This window comes from Pelophylax lessonae (genome assembly GCF_965119305.1).
Source record: "Pelophylax lessonae genome assembly, chromosome: 4".
Taxonomy (NCBI): domain Eukaryota; kingdom Metazoa; phylum Chordata; class Amphibia; order Anura; family Ranidae; genus Pelophylax; species Pelophylax lessonae.
The window spans coordinates 233,581,541-233,607,267 of record NC_138771.1 but is presented as its reverse complement, the minus strand read 5'-3'; the positions used below and the strand labels follow the sequence as shown (position 1 = coordinate 233,607,267).

At 37.9% G+C, this 25,727-nt stretch overlaps 1 protein-coding gene across 1 annotated transcript in view; it reads right to left on the bottom strand.

The window, feature by feature from the left end:
- Positions 1-25,727, bottom strand: part of PPP1R3A (protein phosphatase 1 regulatory subunit 3A) — a 90,187-nt gene that overhangs the window by 19,242 nt on the left and 45,218 nt on the right. The window contains exons 2-3 of the mRNA XM_082253540.1: positions 6,824-6,842; positions 6,652-6,767 (exon numbers count right to left, since the gene is read on the bottom strand). Coding sequence (XP_082109666.1) covers positions 6,652-6,767; positions 6,824-6,842 — 135 coding nt within the window. The remainder of the gene's footprint in view (positions 1-6,651; positions 6,768-6,823; positions 6,843-25,727) is intronic.

Sequence of the window (25,727 nt, the reverse complement as noted above, 5' to 3'; positions counted from 1 at the left end):
AAGTGTACACAGGGGACCAAAAGTGCATTTTTTTTACTTTAGATCCACTTTAATAAAGTCATATTTGGACAAATTTGTAAACAAAGATTTTAACTTATAAGCTAGGACATAGTGAGACCATTTATATACTGTACTTCTTACATAGAAATGGGAGCCATCTTTATATTTATTACAGGATTTTATGATCTAAAAATGTGTCATGTATAATATTTTCCCTTGTATCCCTAGTCCCTAGAAAGATGTTTTGCTCAATTATGAAATGTATGTAAATGTATTTCATTTGGACTCATTCCAAAATTCTTCTTTCTGCTCTTTCATTATCTAAATAAATCTGTTTTCCTGTGCCATTGATTGTAGGTTTCTTTGATATATATGGGAGCATTTCCATTATTTTTTTTTCCAAACACATATATCATGAATTCGCTGCCTTCACCAATATAGGTCATAGTGTGTGCAAATTCACAGTTCCAGTGCATTGATACCTATTTAGGCTTAGATTCCTCCCGAGAGCCTTAGAATTTTAGTCACTAATAAGTACCATTTCAAAATAAAATGCTGACGACATTTTTTTTTTTTTTTTTAGCCTTTGTAAGCTTGTAATTAGGTGTGGAATGTGTTCTTAATTTTGCTATATGGAATATCCCATATAACTATGCAAGAATATGTAAGTACGCATTCAAATTCAACCACATTGCAAAACAGTATTATAGAAAGTAGTTTTCTAGTATTTGTAGGTAATGCCAATATTACATAGATTTCATATTCCCAGCAAATGCTCAATAGCATATATAGACAAAAAGTGCTGCACTAGTCAATAAAATATAAACAAATCAAACCTTACAGTTGAAAAACAAATCACATTCTGTGACATAAATTTAAAATGATCTAAAAATTATATACCACACATGTACAAATACAACAATTGATGTGTCTGAAACACAAACAAAAATTGGTAAAGCTGAATGAGTGCAAAAAATTCAAAGGAACATAAAAAATTCAGATTTTGAAAAATGTAGTAAATTGTCCCAAAAGTGACTATCAAAAGTTAAAAAATGAAGAGAAGGAAGTCCATGAAGACATGCAAGAGGAAAGGAGTCCAGCTTCCCAAGAATAATCTGTGGATCAACACCAATAAGAGAATGGTTGCTTACCAGAGCAAATTGGACTCCAAATTAATGAAAAAGCCAAGTAGGAGCCAAGGGATAAATATCCCAAACAATGGTTGGTTCTTTATTCCCTTTAATAGCTTGAAACGCGACATTATATAGTCAACATAATGCTGGAAGAAGGCCCTTTTTGATATTACCTGGAGTTTGAAAAAAATATATGCCAACACAGCATGAAAGGTCTTCTGAACAATAAGATACAACATACTGGTGTTTCATTCCTAATATATCATTTAAAAGTGTATACGCCTGACCCTACCCCTTAGGAATGTCAAATATATGATTTCTCTAGACAGGCACATGTAAGAGCATCATTAAATGTAAGTACATATAATGTAAGGGCAGATATTGTTGTCTGTGTTGTTTCAAGTGGAAACATACTGGATAATGGAAAGTATTTTCTAACATGAAATAAATAAAATATGTATGGCTATTTTTAACTATAGTAAGGTTGGAGATGTTTAGAAACTCTCATTTGAAATATTTTCAAATTGTTCTCTACAGCAATCCATGTTGGAATTTGTTTCAAACTGCTAAAGTAAATGTATGTGTGTAGCTGATTTTTATATTTACAGTAATAATATGTTTTAAATTGCTAACACTAAAAACTTGTCCACATAATTTGGGTTATGTTGTGACTGTGATTACACGTTATACAGTATATTGAAACTTTGTGCCCATTATATGTACTGTATCTTTACTATTTATACTGTTGTTCTCTAAAGCTTAAAATAATGTTGTTTAGAAATATATATTGCAGATAAAATGTAACCAATTTATGTTTTTTTTTTTGAGTAGAGGGAGCATTGAAAATAGTCATTTTCCAGTTCATTTTAATTTTCTGTATGGAAGTAGCTCATTTTGACATTCCACTGGAAAGTCTACAGTCATTTCTGTCTTTTCCTCATATGTCAGAACCATCATTTTCTATCTCAACTTTATGCATATGTAGGGGTTTCAGCTTTAGACTTCTCAATGTATGTTGACTGTTTTATTTTATGAGTTTATGGAGCAATGGAAATTGTTATTTTCCCAGTTAATGTTAATTTTCGGAATGGAAGTAGTTCATTTTGTCATTCCAATGGAAATTCTACAGTCATTTCTGTCTTTTCCTCATATGTCAGACAGAACCATCATTTCTATCTCAACTTTATGCATATGTAGTGTATATTGATAGCTTCTATCAAATCAATTAAAAAAGGCACAATGTCCCCATACTTCAGTATGCAATTTTTATGTGGAAGCCCACTACAACTTATCCAGCTAGCGTGTTTTCTGGAACTCTCAGCGAACTATAAATAGCAAACTATCACTCAAAGAAAAGTGAGAGTGTTAATGTATCTGCAAATTCTGTTTTAATGACCTTCTGCCAACTAGTACTCAAATGCATTGAGCTTTTCAGGGATGCCAACTGTCAGGATTTAACAGTGAAATGCCTGTGTTTTTTTATATTCATAACTGACATTTGCATGATCTCAGTAATTATATGCAAATCTTACAATTTCTTCTTTTTCTAACATAAGGTTCATGCTACTTGTCAACTGCTCAGCTGTCTTGTGAGCTAATGCCTGTGGGTTTCAACCATGCCGGATGGCTGTATTTCAAGGTCTTATACCGCTCCATTGTTTAAGTCATTAAAGTGTTGGAAATACAAATCTAAGTTACAAATATCTAAAGAATCTACCCTTGGAAAATCAACCAAGATGGTCAAACTGTATTTTATTATTTTATCTGAACCATTTACTATGTTCTGTTAGGTACTGATAACTTTTTTCATAGTGATCTGATAGATGTTATTGCCATGCATATTAACTGTAATGTTTGCATTTTATAAGTATTTCAGTGTCATTTTATGATAATATCACATTTCACATGTTTACTGTCCCAAAATAGGCATCAGATATTGTGTATGTAGTACAGTTAACAGTCAGTATTCTTAAAGGGGTACAATGTATACAGTACAATAGAAAGCAAGACAAACTTTGGACTAAAACAAAAAAAATAGACTTTGTTGTTTGATTTGGAACAAAATACTGTATGATTAAAAAGTAATTCTTTTTTTCTATTTTCAGACCTTACTTTCATATTTAGAAGTCCCTCAGTATGCATTACATTGAGGGCCAAGATCCTTTGGCATATAGGTAATATTTTGATTTTTTGCTTAAACTTAAAAAGTTAAATTTAGCTTGCTAACTTTAAAATATTAACATGAATAATTTTTTGGGGCTTTTCTCTGTAACTCAACGCTCTTTCTTCAACTGGATCCTCATCGGGTCTGTCCCCCCAGCCACGAAACTCCAGAAAACACACCCCTAATTATTAACGCATAAACTACTTAGATAAATTACACAGAATCAAGGTATAGTGTGGACCTCTACTGGACAAAGCTTACCACTCATATAAGAAGAAGGTTGAAGTACTCTTTTCATTATTGTGTATATCACTCAATGTTTAATGTCTGTAACAAGCTTAATTTTTTTGTACTATTTCTGCATTTTGTTTTCTATGGAATTTACTCAATAAGCTACTATGTAAAAAAAAAAATATTGTAGAAAAGTTATATCTCAAAATGATGCAACACATGGCCTTATGTATAGTAAGAAAGTGGCATCTGCTACAGTGAAAATATTCCCTCTTGTTCCCCATCTCAAGTACTGCCCAAGTATCTGTAAGTCCGTCTAATTCCACATATTTAAAAGGTTTACATTGATTTTTTTGTTGTTCCTCAGATGCCACTGCCAGATATAACATACATTTAAAACAGTCAACTGTTTTCTCAATACAGCCCTTTAATATAGCTTACAAAATTGAAAGTAAAATATCTTAATATCCAATGTCCTAAGGGAATTTGGAAATGGAGCTTCTCCTTTGCAGGACTGAATGGTTGATTTGGACATTAGTTTATTACAGATTATATTGTGCTTTATGTGACTCTATCTGCAGTCTAAAAACAGGGGGGATGTTGGGCAATGTGGTAAACTTTTATCACTTTTGTGTGTTCTGTATAGTGCACCCCACGCTATGTACTGTGGTTCCTTCCATTGCTTTCACTGCACTGAACATCAGTGATGTAACGCCCAGGCTCAGAAGCTTAAGATAGCAGGGACACCCACAGCTCTATATAAAAATAAAGTTTAACACACCGCCCACTGGAATGGTAAGTGTTAAACTTCCTCTTTTACAGTGTACAACTGACTTTATTTTTTTAGACTGAAGGGCACTGCAAGTAAATCTATCCCACTTAATAAAGCCAAGTATTTTATATTGATATTAGTATTTTATTGATACTTATAATGTCTTGGAAAAGAAATATGGAGGAATAATAAAGAAGACACAAAAAATGAAAAGAAAGTGTCATCTAAAATTATTTATATAATTATTGTATTTTATATTGAAGAAAGGATATTTTGCTCTCACTTGTCAGTATCTCTGGCAGTTAATAATAAACTCTCCCAACAGTACACCATTCCCCAAACATATGTAATATTGACCCATCTGCACAAAATAGATCAGTTATCCTATAAAAAAAATATCTGCAATGTCATCCACCAGATGCAGACTTTGTGCACTTGTTATGGTTATGTCCTCTATCTTGCAACTTTTGGCCTCAGATGACAACCATATTATAGGCCTGATTACCTTGCCCCTACCTTACACCTCAGAAATTTGCCTAATTCATATGGCATTTAGATGAGGAATTATGACTCCACTACACATGGTTATTTTTGAGAGAACCTATTAATGGCTTACTAGGCAATCACTTTAAGGTGAATGTAATCAACCACTCTACTTTACAGTAACGGATAAACTTGGTTAACGAAACACGTCCTTAAGAAAATATATATATATATATATATAACAGAAATTGTCCATATAAATTTAAAAATACGTTGGACTCCTGGAGAAACTCAGTCTTAACTTGCTGGCAATGATATCACTTCACATATTTGCAAGACACTTTAGCATGTAAATGATAACAGGGGAGATAATGGTTGTGTTATTGTTCTGCCTTTTATTGTTTTATTGCTGCACAGACAATGTATGTGCATGTATTTATGTTTACATATGGACATACATATTTCTTCTGTGCTGTTAATTTGTCTTGAAAAGACAAATATTAGAATGATAACTCTTTTTCTTTCATGCCTAGATGCATCTCAGATATCTTCGCCTTTTAAACTTTTACAAGTTGGGTTTACAGGTTTATTGAAAAGGATATGTTATCTTTAAGCTTTGAAATCTAAAGATATTGCTTTACCTAATAATTTCAGACATGGCAGGTGATAAAAAAAATATGTATTATTTATATATGTCTCTTCACATTATGTAGTAAATCCCATACCAGTTTACAGTGGCAAATGGGTGTAAGGGCAAGGATGAAGAAGAGAAAGGGCAGGGATGGAAGAAAGAAGAATACATTGTTTGGTAGGGACCCCACCTCAACATTTTAGGTTATTTTCATTCTTTTCATTTTTTGTGTCTTCTTTATTATTCCTCCATATTTCTTTGGTACTTTTCCAAGACATTTTTAATAACAATAACTGTCTCCTATTTTGTAAGATTTGTTATGATTGTTCTTTTATTCTGCTCCTAGTTTATCTTTCCTTTCAGCCCTAAGTTCCTGCCTTGTGACCTACTACCCCTGCTACCTCCTTGTAGATATACTATTATTTTGGACACATGTTTTGTTTTACCACAAAATACATTGTTTTGAATTTACATACATACAGTATTGTCTCAGATATAAACTTGAACTAAGTGGATGTATGATTCAGTGTTGGGATACCATTACTGTAGCCCCTTTCTGGCTGCAAATATGGGGACGCCTTAGAACAATTTTATGTGAATCTTGCAGAAAGCAGCAATTGAAGCCATGATTACATTGTGCTGGTTACTCTTTGCTGCATGACTGTAGGAGTGGGAGGATATAACCTGATCTATAATCACCTTGTATATGCTCTATTATTTAAACCTGTGATAAAAGCTCTTTCTAGTGTGCTTCTTTCAGTTACCAGAATAGGCTAATTTTATTTTATGTTAGTTTCCCTTTAACATTTGCAGAGATACAGAAACATAGCAAAATAGAGTGAAAATAAATGGTAATTTAGAGAGAAAAATATGAACTGAACCAAAAAAAAAAAAAAAAACCCCACAATTATTCCCAATGTGAATAAAAATATAAAGCGAACAATAGAGTAATTTCCTATTAAGCATGATAAATAGCAAGAACATATTTAAAATTGCATATTGTAGCCCACACAACAAAACCAATGCTTTGTGAAGATAAAAAAAAAAGAACCCAAGTGTACAAAATGAAATAACAATGGAATATCTTTCCAAAGAAGAATGGAATGAAATAAAAAGCACAATATCTTTACCATTTCAAAATCATGTGTATATGAAAGAAAAGTTAATCACTCTAATTTGTTGTAATTAAAACATGAACATTTATATGTCCAATATTACCCCCTAAAAAAAGACTTACAAACACTTCTGGTTCACTATCTTCCTCGTTCTTTTCTTCTCTTTTATCTTCCTTTTCCTCATCATGGTTGCCTTCAGAATATTCATCATGGGAACAAATTATTATGGGGATTTGTTCTAAAAAAAAAAAATGCACATTTTTAAGTATTTATAGTTAGAAAATACATATTAACTATAAACATATAATGGAAGCTCAAAATTATATATACTATACCTGATATCACAGGTTGTTCCGCTGATAATACATCCAGGTCCTCATCTTCTTTACTAAAATATAAAATAATTAAAACCTCTTAACTAAAGTGCCTTTAAAATATGAACTATGTTGGCAACACTATGGTCAAATTTCCATCCATTATATTTCACATTTTCATAGTTGGTAAGGTTGAATAAATATGCTAGTCCATCCAGTTTAACCTGTGTAATTGCATGCGTGTCAATGTCGATAATCATTTCCAATATCCCTGTATGATGTGTACACTAAGATGCAAGTCCAAGAGTCTTTGAAAACTATCAATACTCCCTGCTGACCCCACCAAATGTTGAGGAAAGTACCACATCCTTATCACCCTGACAGCGAAAAACCCCCTGCATTCTCAATATCAATATATAAAAACATAGAACATATAAGGTCAGTTGAGTCACCTATGCTATATATATATATATATATATATATATATATATACTATATTACCAAAAGTATTGGGACACCTGCCTTTACACACATATGAACTTGAATGGCATCCCAGTCATAGTTCGCAGGGGTTCAATATTGAGTTAACCCTGCCCCTTTGCAGCTATAACAGCTTCAACTCTTCTGGGAAGGCTGTCCAAAAGGATTAGGAGTGTGTATATGGGAATGTTTGACTATTTTTCCAGAAGTGCATTTGTGAGGTCAGGCACTGATGTTGGAGAGAAGGCCTGGCTCACAGTCAGCACTCTAATTCATCCCAAAGGTGTTCTATCAGGTTGAGGTCAGGATTCTGTGCAGGCCAGTCAAGTTCCTCCACCCCAAAATCGCTGCAAGGTCTATAAAGACATCGATGAGTGAGTTTAGGGTGGAGGGACTTGACTGGCCCACACAGGGTCCTGACCTCAACCCCATAGAACACCTTTGGGATGAATTAGAGCACAGATTGTGAGCCAGGCCTTCTTGTCCAACATCAGTGCCTGACCTCACAAATGCGCTTCTGGAAGAATGGTCAAACATTACCTTAGACACACTCCTAAACCTTGTGGACAACCTTCCCAGAAGAGTTGAAGCTGTTATAGCTGCAAAGGGTGGGCCAACTTATTATTGAACCCTATAGACTAAGACTCGGATGCCATTAAAGTTCATGTATGCATAAGGGCAGGTGTCTTAATACTTTTGGTAATATAGTATATATGTATATATATATAGATATATTTGGTAATATAGTATATATATATAGATATATATATAAAATCTGTATTGGCACTGCTCAATACAAATTGCATCTACAGTGCAATAACTTTTTTTTCTGTGGTTCTGCTTTGTGTGAGGCACAGCAAATGCTAATCTGTGTACCAGATGGTATTATTGTGCTGGGGCCACTTTAGACCTTTTCTTCCAACAAGAATTTTAAAACGCTATAAAATTCATTTAAATATCGCATATAAGTGTATCCTGTTACAATACTAGAATTTATGCATGCAGCTATAATGAGACTATTTTATCTGTGGATTTGATTAGTAATTTTGCAGATTTTTCCACATTAATTCCTATGTTGGATAATAATAGTACCCTGAAGACCAGGCAGTCATGCTACAAAAACTTTTTCAGATGCCGCATAAGCCATACCCTCCTAACTCTTTAACCACTTGCCGACTGCCTAACGCCGATCTACGTCGGCAGTCAGCCCCTCACAGGCAAAGTGACGTAGGGCTACGTCACTAGCTTGTGAGGGTCTAGGGAGCGAGCGCGCGCCCCCGGAGGCGCGCTCCCGCGTGGTCACGGACCCCCCCGCGCGTGTGACCGGCGGACCCGATGTCCGCCGGTCACTCGGCGATCGGCGGGGGAGAGGGAGAATGTCAGGCAGCCTGTGTAAACAAGCTGCCTGTCATTCTCCTTGCTGTTAGGATACTGATCACTCGGATCTAGTATGTAGATCCGTTGATCAGTGTCCATACAGCTCAAGCCCCAGCCAATCACAGTAGAAAGCATGCCCCTAGGGATACACACAGCCCCTCCCTCCCAAATAAAGTTAACCCCTTCACTACCAGTGTATTTTTACAGTAACAGTGCATATATATAGCACTGATTACTGTAGAAGTGTCACTGGTAACCCCAAAAGTGTCAAAAATGTCAGTCAAGGGTCCGATCTGTCCGCCCCAATGTCGCAGTACCGCAAAAAAAATCGCAGATCGCCGCCATTACAAGTTAAATAAAAAACAACAAAAATGACAGAAATCTTTCCCTTTGTTAGTAAACGCGATAACTTTTGCGCAAACCAATCAAAATACGCTTTTTGCGATTTTTTTTACCAAACATAGGTAGCATAAAACAAATTGGCCGAAAAAGTAAAAAAATTTAGATTTTTAAATTTTTTTTTGGGGAATTTCATATAAAAAAATGTGAAAAATATTGCTATTTTTGCAAAATTGACGCTCTTTTTTTGTTTATAGCGCGTGATCAAAAAATCGCACAGGTGATCAAATACCACCAAAAGAAAGCTCTGTTTGTGAGAAAAAAAGGACGCCAAATTCGTTTAGGTACAGCGTCGCACGACCGCGCAATTGTCCGTTAAAGTCACGCAGTGCCGAATCGCAAAATACCCCCTGGTCGGAATGGGGGTAAAATCTTCCGGGGCTTAAGTGGTTAAAAGTACCGCTCAAGTTCAAGGAGCCTTTTCTTATGTATTTAGCAAAACATGAAAGAATGGAACTTATTGTTAAACTGAATGAAACAATAAATATTCCATAGCAACCAGTTAGATTTTCTCTTTTATTCTAACATACTGCCCTTAGGAATTAAAGGGAGAATATTATTGGGGGTTAAGGCTTACAGTACCAAGTTTTCCATCAAGCAATGTAATAAATATGGCCTACTGGGTTTTAAGGACACAAAAATATTGGCTACACACCATTATTTAAAATACTTATAGTAAAAAAAAAATATAAAAAATAAAAAGTTGTGTGTGTGGGGGCAGTGAAGAGAGATAAAGAAATGGTTATAATAGACAGGATATATGAAAAGGTCCAAGGTCAGGGTAAGTGACATAAACAGTTGCCTGTAATTATACTTGAGGATTAAACATATACTATGCTATATAGGTACCTGTATTAATAATAATAATAATAATATTAACCACTTCCATACCGAAGTACGTCATATGATGTCCTGGACTTTAAGTGGGATATCTGAATGATGCTTGCAGGTGCAGGCATCATTCAGATATCATTTTTTTTTTCAGCCGGCGATTCCCTGCACCATAAGAATAATCATAGTGGCTGTTCAGCCACTTGATCGTTCTTACAGGAGGCGGGAGGGGACATCCCTCCTCCCGGCACCCTCTGGTGCTTCTACCAGCGCGCCTGGGCGATCGGCAAGCCGGAGAAGGAATGGGCAGCCGGCGGAAGTACATCATAGAGACTTCCCATAACCAGATGGTCTATAACTCTCGGAGGCCCGGGCGCGATGTGATGACGTCACGCCCGGCCTAGCAGTTGTCAATACTGCCCAGATCTATAGCGGAGATCATTTTTTTTTTATTTTAGACTTTCCAGCCTGTAGGAGAGATCCGAGGTCTTTTGACCCCAAATCTCTACATAAAGAGGACCTGTCAAGCGCTATTCCTATTACAAGGGATGTTAACCAAATCAAAATACGCTTATTGTAATTTTTTTTTACCAAAAATATGTAGCGCAAAACAAATATGCCTAAAATGTTAAAAAATTTAGATTTTAAAATTTTTTTTTGAGAATGTCATATAGCAGAATGTGAAAAATATTTTTTTTTTCAAAATTGTCGCTATTTTTTATGCGTTTATAGCGCAAAAAATAAAAATGGCACAGGTGATCAAATACCACCAAAAGAAAGCTCTATTTGTGTGCAAAAAAGGACATCAATTTTATTTGGGTACAACTTTGCACAACCGCGCAATTGTCCGTTAAAGTAACACAGCGCCGAATCGCATAATAGGGCATTGTCATTAACCACTTAAGCCCCGGAAGATTTTACCCCCATTCCGACCAGGGGGTATTTTGCGATTCGGCACTGCATGAATTTAACGCACAATTGCGCGGTCGTGCGACGCTGTACCTAAACGAATTTGACGTCCTTTTTTTCCCACAAACAGAGCTTTCTTTTGGTGGTATTTGATCACCTGTGCGATTTTTTGATCACGCGCTATAAACAAAAAAAGAGCGTCAATTTTGCAAAAATAGCAATATTTTTCACATTTTTTTATATGAAATTCCCCCAAAAAAAAATGTAAAAATCAAAATTTTTAAAAATTTTCGGCCAATTTGTTTTATGCTACCTATGTTTGGTAAAAAAAATCGCAAAAAGCGTATTTTGATTGGTTTGCGCAAAAGTTATCGCGTTTACTAACAAAGGGAAAGATTTTTGTCATTTTTGTTGTTTTTTTTTTTAACGCGTAATGGCGGCGATCTGCGATTTTTTTTGCGGTACTGCGACATTGCGGCGGACAGATCGGACCCTTGACTGACATTTTTGACACTTTTGGGGTTACCAGTGACATTTCTACAGTAATCAGTGCTATACATATGCACTGTTACTGTAAAAATACACTGGTAGTGAAGGGGTTAACTTTATTTGGAAGGGAGGGGCTGTGTGTGTCCCTAGGGGCGTGGTTTCTACTGTGATTGGCTGTGGCTCTAGCTGTAAGGACACTGATCAACGGATCTACATACCAGATCCGTTTTACCAGTGTCTTTGCAGCGAGGAGAATGACAGGCAGTTTGTTTACACAAGCTGCCTGACATTCTCCCTCTCCCCCGCCGATCGCCGAGTGACCGGCGGACATCGGGTCCGCTGGTCACACGCGCGGGGGGGTCCGTGACCACGCGGGAGCGGGAGCGCGCCCCTGGGGGCGCCCGCTCGCTCCCTAGACCCTCACAAGCAAGCAACGTAGCCCTACGTTAGTTTGCCTGTGAGGGGCTGACCGCCGACGTAGATAGTCGTGCGGCGGTCGGCAAGTGGTTTAAGGGGCAAATCCTTCCGGTCTTAAAGTGGTTAATAAGGTATTGCTGGGGATAAAGTGCAGTAATTCTTAGTTACTACTAGTGCAAGTTAACCAATCAAATTTCAGTTTACCTAATCATATAAGTTAAAGATTTAAATGGTCATATCAATAAATAAAATTGAATATTCAAAGCGAACCTAGCATTACCTCATTAGGTTGATTGAACATTCGCTTTGCAAAATGAACATTCTCTACTCCTTTAGCAGAATAACCCCAATGATTCCAGTAGAATTTCCATTATTTGTCCAGTATTAATATTTAATGTTCATTATAGCCAGTGTATCTGGTTGCATCCAAAGGTCTTTAACCACTTGCCCACTGCTCACTGTGCTGCTACTGCGGCAAAGTGGCTCGTTAACGTCTGGCGACGTAGACCTAGGTCACCAGACTCTCCCCTCTCTCGGCGGCGTGAACGAGTCGGCCAGGGGAGGAGAGGCGGTGATCACCGCCGCTCTTCCCCGATCGTCGGGGATCGAGTGAGGAAATCCGCCTGCTTGTGAAGACAAAGCGGGCGGATCTCCTCTGTGACAGACAGTGACAGATTACAGGATTCAGCATAGCTGAACCTGCGATCTGTGTCTATGTCACACAATCCCCTCCCCCCACACGTCAGTAAGCATGAGGCATACATTTAACCCCTTCATCACCAACAGTGTTAACCCCTTCCCTGCCAGTGTCATTATTACAGTAACAGTGCATATTTATAGCACTGATTACTGTAGTAATGTCACTGGTACCCCCAAAAGTGTCAAAAATGTCAGTTAGGGGTCCGATCTGTCCGCTGCAATGTCGCAGTCCCGCAAAAAAAATCACAGATCGCCGCCATTACTAGTAAAAAAAAATAATCAATTAAAATGACAAATCTTTCCCGTAGTTAGTAAATGCAATAACTTTTGCACAAACCAATCAAAATACGCTTATTGTGATTTTTTTTTTACCAAAAATATGTAGCAATTTTGGTAATGTTATATATCAGAATGTAAAAAATATTTTTGTTTTTTTTTCAAAATTGTCGCTCTTTTTTTCAAAAATTAAAAATCGCACAGGTGATCAAATACCACTAAAAGAAATCTCTATTTGTGGGGAAAAAAAGGACATAAATTTAATTTGGGTACAGTGTCCCGTGACCGCGCAATTGTCCGTTAAAGTAACGCAGTGCCGAATCACAAAATATAGCCTGGTCAGGAATGGGGTAAAATCCTCCGGTCTTAAAGTGGATAAAAATTGAGAATTTTTTTGTCAAAGACATGTAGCTAAATACATTTTGGCTTAAATATATGCCAAAAATTGAATGTATTGGATATTTTTTAACTGTAAAAGTAGAAAATGTCAATTTTTTCGCAAAATTTTCATTCTTTTTTTATTAATATCGCAAAAAATGAAAAGCGCAGAGGTGATCAAATACCACCAAAAGAAAGCTCTGTTTGTGGGAAAAAAAGGACGTAAATTTTGTTTGGGTACACGGTTGCATGACTGCGCAATTGTCAGTTAAAGTTGCGCAGTGCCAAATTGCAAAAAGTGGCCTGGACGTAAAGCAGGAAAATCCTCCGGTGGTAAAGTGGTTAATTAATATCCTCACAAAACTGAAATAAGTTTTCCAAAAATGGTGGATCTGCTTAGAGTTCCACAAAAATAGGACAATGCAGCTATATTTTTCCTGTATTGCCAGCAATTAGGAAAGTGAGATACCATTATAAGACCGGTCGTCTGAGAGGTAAGATCTTACTGCAGTATCAGATTGTATTTGTCTAACTCAATGCGAATATTTCAGCCATGTCATGGTAGCGTCTGATACTATTGATCATCTGAAATTCGCTTTTCAAGTCCATTAGTCCCTCTAGTGGACATAAATGTGAATTACCCACAGGTCATTACATTTTCATTTGCAATACATATTTTAAAAAATGATAATCAAATGATTACCTGAATTAATAGACGTTACACCTACTGTACCTAGTTAGTCAGTTAGAAAAAAAAAATATATAAGTAAATCTATCTAGTTTAATCAATTAAACTTTGATGACTTTGAATGGATGTGTTTGGCCAGACTGAGAGACAATGCAATGTCTATGAGTGATCAGAAAGCACTCTCAACTGAGTCTTTTCAGGTAACAGAAACAATCAGGTAAGGAGAAACAATATGACATGTTGGAATTTTATTTTACATTAAAAAATAAAAAAAGGTTTTTACATGTTTAATTATTTATGCAATGTATTTTACAAATAAAGGTTTATAGTGTGTTCTCTTCCTGTTACCTCTGCTAACTGTGGCAAAGCACCAGGTATGTATGACTTCAAGGCTCTGATCAGATATCTTTGTGTTAACAGAGAGAATGCCACATTAATCCAGTCCTACACTGTGGCTAACAGTGGAAACAGGACTGCTGTGACCTTGAGATATTTTACTCTGAGAGAAAGATGAGTATTTGTGCAGTTAAGAGAACTTTTTTTCAATGGCACTCTTCAGGAAACCAGTAGTCAATTTTTAACTTTAGGTTTTCTTTAACTACTTGTCTAATGGGACAGTTTTTTTAAATTATTTTCACATAAGTTTAAATCAGCATTTGTTGCTAGAAAATACTGCAACCCCTCCTAAAAAGTATACATTTTCTTAAAACAGAGCCCCTGGAGAATAAAATAGAGGTAGTTACAATTTTTTTAGTTGCATGATAATTGTGCATTTATTTAAATGCATACATTCAGGGAAAATACATTAAAATGAATTTTAGTGCAAACACAATATTATACTCAATTTTTTATAAAAAAAAGATGGGGTTTTGTCAAGTAAGTAGATACCAAACATGTCAATTTGCAAAAAACTACGGCACCCAAAATACTCCATAGGCAGTGCTTTAAACACCTTTACAGTTCAGCAGTTTAGAGTTAACCATCTGGCCCTATAATTGTTGCTCTGATGTTCATGATGATTTCTCATATGTGTGGCACAATTAATGTTGGAATTTACGTGCTCTACATGCTGCACTGTTTATATAAGCTGTGTGTGGGGGTGTTGTGGGTGCTTTGAATTTTCTTAAACTAGTTTTATTTATTTTATACAATTATTATTATTTTTTTGTGACCCTTTTTAAATTTTCATGTCATAGCATGGGCAGGTGATAGGTCCTCTTTATAGAAGCATTGGGGTCCTACTGTCTACCCTGCCCTCCAATGCAGCTATTCCAGCACAGATAGTGCTGGAACAGCTGCATCCTCGGCTACATTAGCCAAAGAATGACAGCTGTTACCTTGGAAAGTGATGTAATATATATGTTGCTTCTGAGGTCAGTAGTCGCAGGAGGGAATAGGGAATGGATGTTCCCTCAGTACCTCCTGCCTGCTAAACAAAATAAATTATTACAAAAATTATATATATATATATATATATGTATATATATACGTATACATATATATATATATATATATATATATATATAATATCCTTGTTTGATGCTACTCAAAAGAGTAGTGAATAATATATATATATATATATATATATATATATATATATATATATATATTACATATACACTCTGTAGATTTTCTTTAACTTATTTAAAGCAGAGGTCATTGAAGCATAGATGTCAAGGCTAAATTTAAAAGCATAAGCATGCACATGTAAATTGACTATAACTCCGTAACTAATTTGAATACCTAACTAATTTCTATGTTTTATTAGTGTCACCTTGTCCCTAGGTAATTTTTTTATTCGAGGTAACATTTTTACACCCTCATGGTTTCAAATTTTAATTTTTGTATTAAATATACAAATTTGTAGATTAGAAAAGGAAAAAGATTTGTAGTTTAGTGAAATCCTTGATCAGGAAATGTTAAGAAAACTACTTGCCATATGGAAAGTGACTACTTTTAGTGAGTCAAGCCCAAGATTTGAATAGAGAGAAAGGAACCATAAATAAATATTGCTTTCTGCATGTGTGTGGTGCATATTGCAAATTTTACAGTACAAAAAAAGATTTTTTAAACAATAACTGAAATTAACATGATTATTTATATTGTGTTGATCACATTCCCATGAAACAAAATTAAAGTAATTCTGTTGTTTTTTTTTATGAAAGAGCCCTCATAAAGCAAGTAATGAAAACTTACCTGTTCTGCTGCCTGCGTCACCAAAACTGCTTTGCGGTGAAAAGGGAAGCTAACTGAAAAATCCTCAGCAAGCATGTATAACACTTGTCGGATGCCTGGTCCCTTATGCTCTATTGTTCCTTCCTGTGGCCTTGTGTGTTGAAGTAACCTAGTGCTTGGTGGAAGGGTTCAGAAAATGCATCGGGGAGCGCTGGTACCTGACATTTCTGAAAGTGCTGATTGCAGAAAATTTTCCAGCATGATTTTCTCTTCACTGCAATGGAGGTGTGTGATGCAGAAAGTATTTACTACTCTCTTTTCACAGGGGGCTCTATTATTCTGAATTTTAAAAAGCAACAGTTTTGCTTTAAAAAAAAAAATAATTATATAGACTTTTTTTCTTTTTTAGTGTTATATTTTTAGTTTTTTTAAGCATTTTTTCATCCCTTACAATGGCAGCTTTCCTTTTAAAAAAAAAAATCACAGACTGGCAGCTATTTATACCCATCAGTGAGATTCCTCCTTCTCGGTTTATTATCCACTTTCTATCTTAAGTGCCCTTCTTATGACTCCAATGGTAAAATCATTATTTGATGCTATCCAAAAGAGTAGTGAATAAAAAAAAATGAAAATGACAACATGTAAACATTAATGGTAAAAAAAAAAAAAAAAAAAAACTTAGAATAAAAAAGAATGCAACAGAAAAAATAGCTAAGTAGATGAAAGAGCTAATTTGAGCTGGTAAGGGGTTAAACAGAAATACATTTTATTACATTTTTATATTTTACCTGTTTCTTTCTAGGTCACATCATTAATCTACATATTAATTACATAGTATTTACAATGTAACAATACATTGGGGACTATTTCCCAAAGCTGGTGCACACAGAATCTGGTGCAGCTGTGCACAGCCCACATGGAAGAAAAATATATTAAAAATATATTTAGAAAAAAAACATTTTTAATTTTTCCCAAATATATTGGAAATATATTTGAAATACTACAATTTTGGCCATATTCAATACATTTCAAAATATTTTTTCACTAAATATATTGGAAATACATTTTTCTTCCATATGGGAGCAACCAATCAGATTCTAGGTTTTATTATCAAAGCTTAATTGAGCAAGTTAAAGTTAGAATCTGATTGGGTACAATGCACAACTACACCAGATTCTGTGTGTACAAACTTTAGTAAATCTCCCCCATAGTCACACTGAGGTTGATTTACTAAAATTGAAGAGTGCAAAATCTGGCGCAGCTGTGCATGGTAGCCAATCAGCTTCTAACTTCAGCTTGTTCAATTGAGCTTTGTAAATAAAAACCTGGGAGCAGTTTGGTTTCTCTGCAGAGCTGCAATAGATTGTGCACTCTCCAGTTTTAATAAATCAACCTCACTGTATTAGGCCCAGGAAACATGGATCAAAAATCATCCTTTTAGCAGGAACCGGCCAATTTTCGGTCTGGGTGTACAGCTGTCTGTCTAACAACCAGTAAACCTGTCTGTTTAGCAACCTGGAAAACCAGCAGTTGATCAGCCCTTGCAGCCAATGGCTGCATGCACTGATTGGTGTATTCTGGCAGTGAGAGAGCTCCCAGCATCAGCATTGCCTATATAGATGTGAGGATTTGTCAGTTTTTTTTTCATTAACCTCATGGTTGAATGAAAAAAAAAACCTGTGTGTGTGTGTACCCAGCTTTACTCGGATACATGTGCAGACTAGTTACCAGTAATACAACCTGGCCAGGAAATTGTCAGAAGATACACCTTAAAACATTGTTGCAGTTTTTTAGAGTGTATCTCCTACATTTAAAAACCTTAAAGTGTTACTAAACCCACAACAGTAAAATCGGTCTGTGTATGCAGTAGAGCATGCTTGTTAAACTCACTGTGGAAAGGGGTTAATTCAATGCAATGTGTAAAAAGGCTGTTTGATCCTGGCTTCTCTGATCCTCCCTTCCTTCCACTGACCCCTGATAATTTCCTGATAACACAAAGTCTATGGAGTCAGGCTGAACATAGTTACATAGTTAGTGAGGTTGAAAAAAGACATCAGTCTATCCAGTTCAACCCATAATTATTATTATTATACATATGATGAGTTTGTGTGTGTATTTGCTGTTAACCGTACATTGTATACCCCTGTATGTTGTGGTCTTTAAGGTGCACATCTAATCATTTTTTTAAACCTGTTGATACCACTGCTTGTGGAAGAGAATTCCACATCCTTACCGCTCTGACAGTAAAGAATCCTTTACGCAGTTTAAGGTTAAACCGCTTTTCCTTTAGTGGTCACGTGTCTTATTGAACTCCCTTTCTCTGAAAAGTTTATTCCCTATGCTAGGGTCACCAGTTCTGTATTTTTAAATTGATATCATATCCCCTCTCAAGCGTCTTCTCCAGAGAGAATAAGTTCAATGCTTGTAGTCTCTCCTCATAGCTGATGTCCTCCATTCCCCTAATTATCTTTGTTGCCCTTCTCTGGACTCTCTTTTGTTTTAGCACATCCTTTCTGAGGACCGATGCCCAGAACTGGATGGCATACTCAAGATGTGCTAAAACGGGGAATGTGATATACTGTGATAACCAAAAAAATAGCAGCTAGCACACTCAACTGACATAAGTTGAAACAAACTGATAAATATAAAAATTTGGCATGGCAATTTGACAGGTTTCATCAAATATGATTTTCTCAAAGGTTTTGCCTTACCTTTAAAAAAAACATATTTGATGAAACGCGTCAGAATTTGGCCTCAGACAGCTAGGACCATGCCAAAGACTGCCTGATCTGTGTGTCTTTTACATGTTGCCTAAGTTCCTGGATGTTTTTAAGTGTATCCTTTATGTTTTTTAATACATTTTTAAAGCAGAATTACACTATCTTTGCTTTGTTTTGGATTATTCCTTTTATGTCACTTGGGGAATGAGTATTTTTTCATCTTGCTACATTCATCCGGTGATCGCAAACTTGAGCATCTGGGACTAAAGCATTCCGTGGAAGATCCACCTGTTATTGTATGAGCCCATTTGACCCATTTGTCGTATGGCATTCTGGGTCCATCTGTTCTGGTGAGCGCATATATATTTTCCCTGTGATTGGATTTGACGTCCATTTGGACCATACACATCACCTTGGAAATCTTCATGCTTTTCACTTGGCACTCTTATTTATGTATTTCTATTATTCTGTTTATTTGAATTATTTTTTTCACATATTGTTTGTTTAGCGCTGCAAGTTTTTTATATTTATCAATACTCAAGATAGGGCTGGGCCAGAGTCTTGTAGAGTGGGAGAAGAATCATTTTATCTCTGGAGTGAATTCCCTTTTTTATACAAGCCAGTATTTTGTTGGCTTTGCTTGCAGCGGCTTGTCATTACATGCCATTGCTAAGCCTGTTGTCTACTAGGACTCCTAGGTCCTTTTTCATCTTAGATTCACCCAGAGGTTCCCCCCCTAGCGAGTAACTTACGTTCGTATTTCTGACGCCCAAGTGCACTACCTTACATTTTTCAACATTAAACCTCATTAATATGTAGTAGCCCACTCTATTATTTTGTTTTCAATTCTGCTTGTAAGGTTACCACGTCCTGTATAGAAGATATTGCCATGCTTAGCTTAGTATCGTCCGCAAATACTGAGATTGTGCTAGATATCCCTTCCTCTAGATCATTTATGAATAAATTAAACAGGATTGATCCTAGAACAGATCCTTGGGGGTCCCCGCTTTCCACACCTGGCCAATCTGAGTACTCCCCATTTATCACATACTCAGTTTAGTGTGTATTGCTAGAGAGTTTTTTTTTTCTTGGGAGAGTGCATGTGATCAGCACAAGGCCAATCAGCACTGTCCAGACAGAGAGTCAGGGGTCTTGCAGTCTCATAGAACAGTCAGAAAACTCCTCCTACAAGCTTTTACCAGTGCTTGGCTGGACACTGATAGGAGTCTCAAGACTGCTGTATACTGCTGATGCTCCATGTTCTGTGTACTGTGGGAGACCAGATATAGTGAATGCAGGGTACTGGGTTTAGTAACACTTTAAATAGTTGAAATACTGTACATTCTAAAAATATACAACTGTAATATACATGGCTGAGCCTCTTGAATTTACAGTATGAAGTATAACTAATTAGACAATTTTATTTTCCTAAACTGGTTCTAAAGGCAGAACGTTTTTTTTTTTTTTTTTTTTTTTTTACATTAATGCATTCAATGCATTAGGATAAAAAAAAAAACCTCCTGCATACAGCCCTGTCCCAGCCCCCACAAAATATTTACCTGAGCCCAATCTCGATCCAGCAGTGTGCACCAGAGCAGTGGCTCTCTCAGCTCTCTCCCTATCCTCCTTGGCTCCCACTGCTGTCAGTCAAAGCCAGTGGGGAGGGAGCAGGGGGTGGGGCTGAGCCATGCTATCTGTGTCTTTTGGACACACAGAGCCGGCTCAGAAAAAATTATACACAGGTGCCCCTCATAGTAAGTGGCTTGCTGTGGGGGCACTCGGTAGGGGGGAGGAGCAAGGAATGCCAGTGTGGGTCCTGAGAAGAGCAGGATCAGGGTTGCTCTGTCCGAAACCATTGCACAGAGCAGGCAAGTATAACATGTTTGTTATTTAACCACTTGTCGACCGCCCACAGTATATTTACTGCGGCAGTCAGCCCCTCCTGGGCAAAGTGACATAGTACTACGTCGCTCGCCCAGAAGCCTGCAGGGGGCAAGCATGCGCCATGGAAGGCGGCAGGAGGGGGGGACGTCCCCTCCCGCTCCTTCTCAGCCGCATCGGTTTTCATTACAAGACAGCCGACCGTCGGCTATGGACACCATTCCTGGGGTGATGCCTCTAGCTGCAGGCATCACCCCGGTACAAGCACTTTCCCTGAAATATCGGCAAAATTGGTATCAAAAGCCAATTCTGATATATCGGGGAAAGTGCAGATCGGCCCCCGATATATTGGTGTTGCCGATAATTGGTCGATCTCTAAAGAAAACCCATAACTTCCTGCTGACAGGACATGGCTCTGCCTTGTTTACATAGGTAGGGCTCTGTCCTGTGTAAATTCTGGAGAATCTGCGAGTGCTGGCAGTAATCCATTTGCTGGCACCCATCTTAATCACTGCATGGCTGGGTTGCAACACACATCCACTGATGTCACCATGAGAGAAATGCCTTGGAGCAATCCCTAAAGATCATGTATGTGGACAGGAAGGGGCTGCAGAAAGGCTGAAGGAGATCAGCAGCACTGGCATTAATGAAAGGATAAAAACAGGGTTTTATTTTGAAAACATTGTAAGGGATTACATTTAGAGCCGGTTCACACTACTCCGACTCAAAGTCGCCCCATGAAGTAGCGACTTTTTAGCACAGACTTTAGCGCAACTTTGAAGAGACTTTGAAGAGACTTTGAGGATACTTAAATGATAGGCGACGTTGTCTGTGGGGAATGCCTGGGTAATCTTTTTCTTCTTCCTGGAATGTCTGATCACAGTCGCTTGAAAATAGATAAGGATCCGACTTAGAGGCGACTCCCATTGAAGTCTATGTGCACAAGTCGGATAGAGGTCACCTTGAAGTAGTACAGGAACCTTTTCTGAAGTCAGAGCGACTTCAGTAGTGCTGATAAACTTCTTCATATCCGCGCTATAGCCGAATTACGGCTACAGCACGGACTCACATTTCCGGGAGGCCGTCTTTAAATGGCCTCCCAGTGACAGGCTCCCCGCGCGCTCCCGCGAGTGCGCATCGGGGAAAATCTGTGTCGGCCGTGTCCCTTGGACACAGCCAATCACAGATCGTGGTAAATGGCCAATCACAGCGGCCATTTACCACGTGATCAGCCCATGCAATGAGAGATGATCTCATATGTAAACATATGAGATCATCTCTCATCGCCAGCGCTCCTTCCTCACACAGAGACTGCAGTGTGAGGAAGGAGAGAGACGATCAGCCGTTTGGGGACAAAGAAAAATGTAATCAGGGCACTGATCACCAGTGCCCTGATTAAAACAAAGGTAAATAAAATAAAATGTGCCCACCATCAGTGCCCTCCATCAGTGCCCCCATCAGTGCCCACAATCAGTGCCCATAGTGCTGCCAGTCAGTGCCCATCAGTGCCTGCTCATCTAGGCACTGATGAGCACTGACTGGCAACACTGTGGGCACTGATGGTGCTGCTCATCAGTGCCATCCATCAGTGCTCATCAGTGCCACCTGTCAGTGTCCATCAGTGCCACCCATCAGTGTCCATCAGTGCCACCCATCAGTGTCCAGCAATGCTGCCTCTCAGTGCCCATCAGTGCCGCCTCTCAGTGCCCAGCAGTGCCACCTCTCAGTGCCCAGCAGTGCCACCTCTCAGTGTCCAGCAGTGCCACCTATCAGTGCTTTATCAGTGCCGCCTATCAGTGCTCATCAGTGCCACCTATCAGTGCCGCCTATCAGTGCTCATCAGTGCGGCATATTAGTACCTCCTCATCAGTGCCACCTCATCAGTGCCCATAAGTGCCACCTCATCAGTGCCCATCAGTGCAGCCTATCAGTGCCCATCAGTGCCGCCTCATCAGCGCACATCAGTGAAGGAGAAAATTGTATTTATTTTCAAAATTTACTGTCTTTTTTCTTTTTTTTTTGTAAGAAATAAAAAACCCAGAGGTGATTAAATACCACCAAAAGAAAGCTCTATTTGTGTGAAAAAAAATGATAAAAATTTCATATGGGTACAGTGTAGCATGACCACGCAATTGTCATTCAAAGTGTGAGAGCGCTGAAAGCTGAAAATTGGCCTGGATGGGAAGGGGGTGAAAGTGCACGGTAGGCAAGTAGTTAAGACGGCTCTCATTCATTTACATTGAATTTGTAATGACAAGAGACTTGAGGCGACTTGAGGGCACACAAGTCGCGTCCCAAGTCGGAGTAGTGTGAAACGGCTCTTACTGAGCTCAGGTTAGCAGTTCAGAAGCTGAACTGAGCTCTGTAAACTAGGTTGTTCCTGCAAGTGACCAAATGCAGCATGGTCATTGGCTCTAAAATGGGTAAAAACAGTAGGTTGGCAATGAATTTGTTCAATATTTGGTTTTGTTTGCGTTGTACTGGCAAAAGAAAACATTATAGTTATGCATTGGTAACATACTTAAAGTAGAGCTATAGACATTTTTTTTTTCATTTTGGATAAAATAAGGGGGGGTTTTAACCCCTGTCAATCGTTTTTCCTCCACTTGTTTTCCATTGCGGAGATTTACCTTCACTTCCTGTCCCATAGCCAGACAGGAAATGAGGGGAAATCCCTGCAGATTTAGGGAATTCCCTGAGGACCCCCAGGTCACCAGAACTAGTGTCCCCATTGGAAGATTTCCCCACTATTACTTTTCTGGGGACAACCCAAAATTTGGGATTTTTTTTTACGTTCACATTCGATGATAATGGTAAAGCGGGCAAAAGGGGAGGCAAATCTTCCTAACTGGAGCACAGGCAGTAATTAAAACTGACAGGGGGTTTATTCCCTCCCCACTCTATCCAAAACTTTTAAAAAAAGTTTTGCCTATAGTTATAGTTATCAATCTATCCAACATGTCACAAAAATGGACAGAAAAATAAGGAATGCTATCAGGCAAGAGAAACACATTGTTATATGTAGTATTAGACAAGTTTATTGCTACATAGAATGTAGATATTCTTTTTTCTTTCAAATTCCAATTTCCTTGGATTATTATTTCATTTTGGTTCCTCATATCTGAAGAATAAAGGCACTTAGAGGTATAATTATTAGCTCCTTTAACCACTTGCCGACTGTCAGCAGTACATATACTGCGGCAGGTCGGCTCTGTCCCACGAAACGACATAACTGTATGTCACTTCCCAGGACCGCTAGGAGGGGGACGAGCACATGCTGATTGGCCACAGGGGGAGGCCTCGTATGCCGCCAGGCACCCGCAATTGCTCCCCGTGGAAACAGAACGGCTGTCAGTAATGAACACAGGGATCCTGTGTTCCTCTAATTTAGGAACACAGGTCTCTGTGTTCATTCAGTGAATACAACCCCCACACAGTTAGAAAGCACCCCCTAGGGACACATTTAACCCTTTGATCGCCCCCTGGTGTTAACCTCTTCCCTGCCAGTGTTATTAGTACAGTAACAGTGCATATTTCTTTATTTATTTATTTTACTAGTAATGGTGGCGATCAGGGATTTTTAGCAGGATTGCGATATTGCAGCAGACAGATTGGACCCCTAACTGACAATTTTGACACTTTTGGGGGGATCAGTGACATTACTACAGTAATCAGTGCTAAAAATATGCACTGTTACTGTAATAATGACACTGGCAGGGAAGGAGTTAACACAGTAAGTAATCAAGGGGTTAAATATGTACCTAGGGGCATGTTTCTAACTGTGGGGGGCGTGGCTTGTAAAATGATCACAGAGACCTGTGTTCCTATATAGAAGGATCACGGGCGCTCTGTGATCATTGCAGAGAGAAGAACGGTCAGCTGTGTTTACAAGTGATCGTGGGTGTCGGGCGGCAATCAGAGCCGCCTGCTCCGTGCATCGGCTTCCCCGCTGCCGAGTGGGGGCGGAAGCTCGTGGCCAGTGGAAGCGTTTGCCCCTTAGCTACAGGCGCGCAAATGACGTATACCTATGAGACCTCGAGAAGTGGTTAATTGAAAGCATTCCCAGATATGCCGATATGCATACTTATATCAAGTTGAGCTGACCCAGTGTTGATATTCAAAAAATATAATTCCTGAATTTCAGCTTTAGATCGCATAATTAGGAAGTTTATAAATAGAACCTTTTCACTTTTCACTTTGATTTTCTTTAATATGAAAGCTATACTCTACGTTTCAGCCAGTATAAATCCCCTCATTTGTGCTTTATGCTTTCTTCCAAATAAGAGGACACTCTGGCATGGGATTAGATAAAAGAACATCAGGATACCTTCAGGAATGCTTGCTTCCAAATGCTTGCTTACAACAACTTGGCGAAGGTTTTTTAGGATTTCTTAGTGGAAGGAGCTGGGAATACATGAGCATCTGCAGGTAATTTCCAAAGGTAGGAAAAGAGAAATACCAGTTGACAGGTAAGTATTTGAATGGAGCAAGAAAGGACAGGGCCATGAAGCACCAATCCTATAATAAGTATTTAATGTTGCTAAATTCTCCTTTGGATAACACTAGATACGTGGCTGTTATGTTGATCCAAAAGCTCAAAATCTAAAATGTTTCCTTTCATTTTGGATAAAATAGGAATTAGCCAGGATTTATTGCAGTCTGAGCACTGCTGGGAAGAGTCACCCTCTCCTTTTGTCATTATGACCATTGTTAGCGAGGGAGATTTCCTTTCACTTCAGGGTTTCTGTTTTGGCGTTAGATACTTTTTTTAACTTTCTGATCCTGAACATGCATGTACACAGGCCAGAAATTCTAACCTCTCTCTGATGTTACTATCTGGAAACCTGTTCAAGGGCATTGATTTAGAAATAATTGGGGACAGTGATGGCTGCGCAACTAGACTTTTTTTAAATGAGTAAAAAATGAAAGACTCCATTTTACCCTCAGTACCTTTAAAGGGTAACTCCATTTTTTGTGAGGAAAAAAATTAGCAAATAAAGAAAAATAATATAGTGTGTACGATTGCGACACAAATCATATTGTAAATAAATGTTATTAAAAATTACATTTCCTCTTCAATCTACAGCTGTTGTAATTTCCTGAACATGCAATGCAATATGAATACCTGGAGGTGTTCTGTACACAGAATGTATACTGACCACACC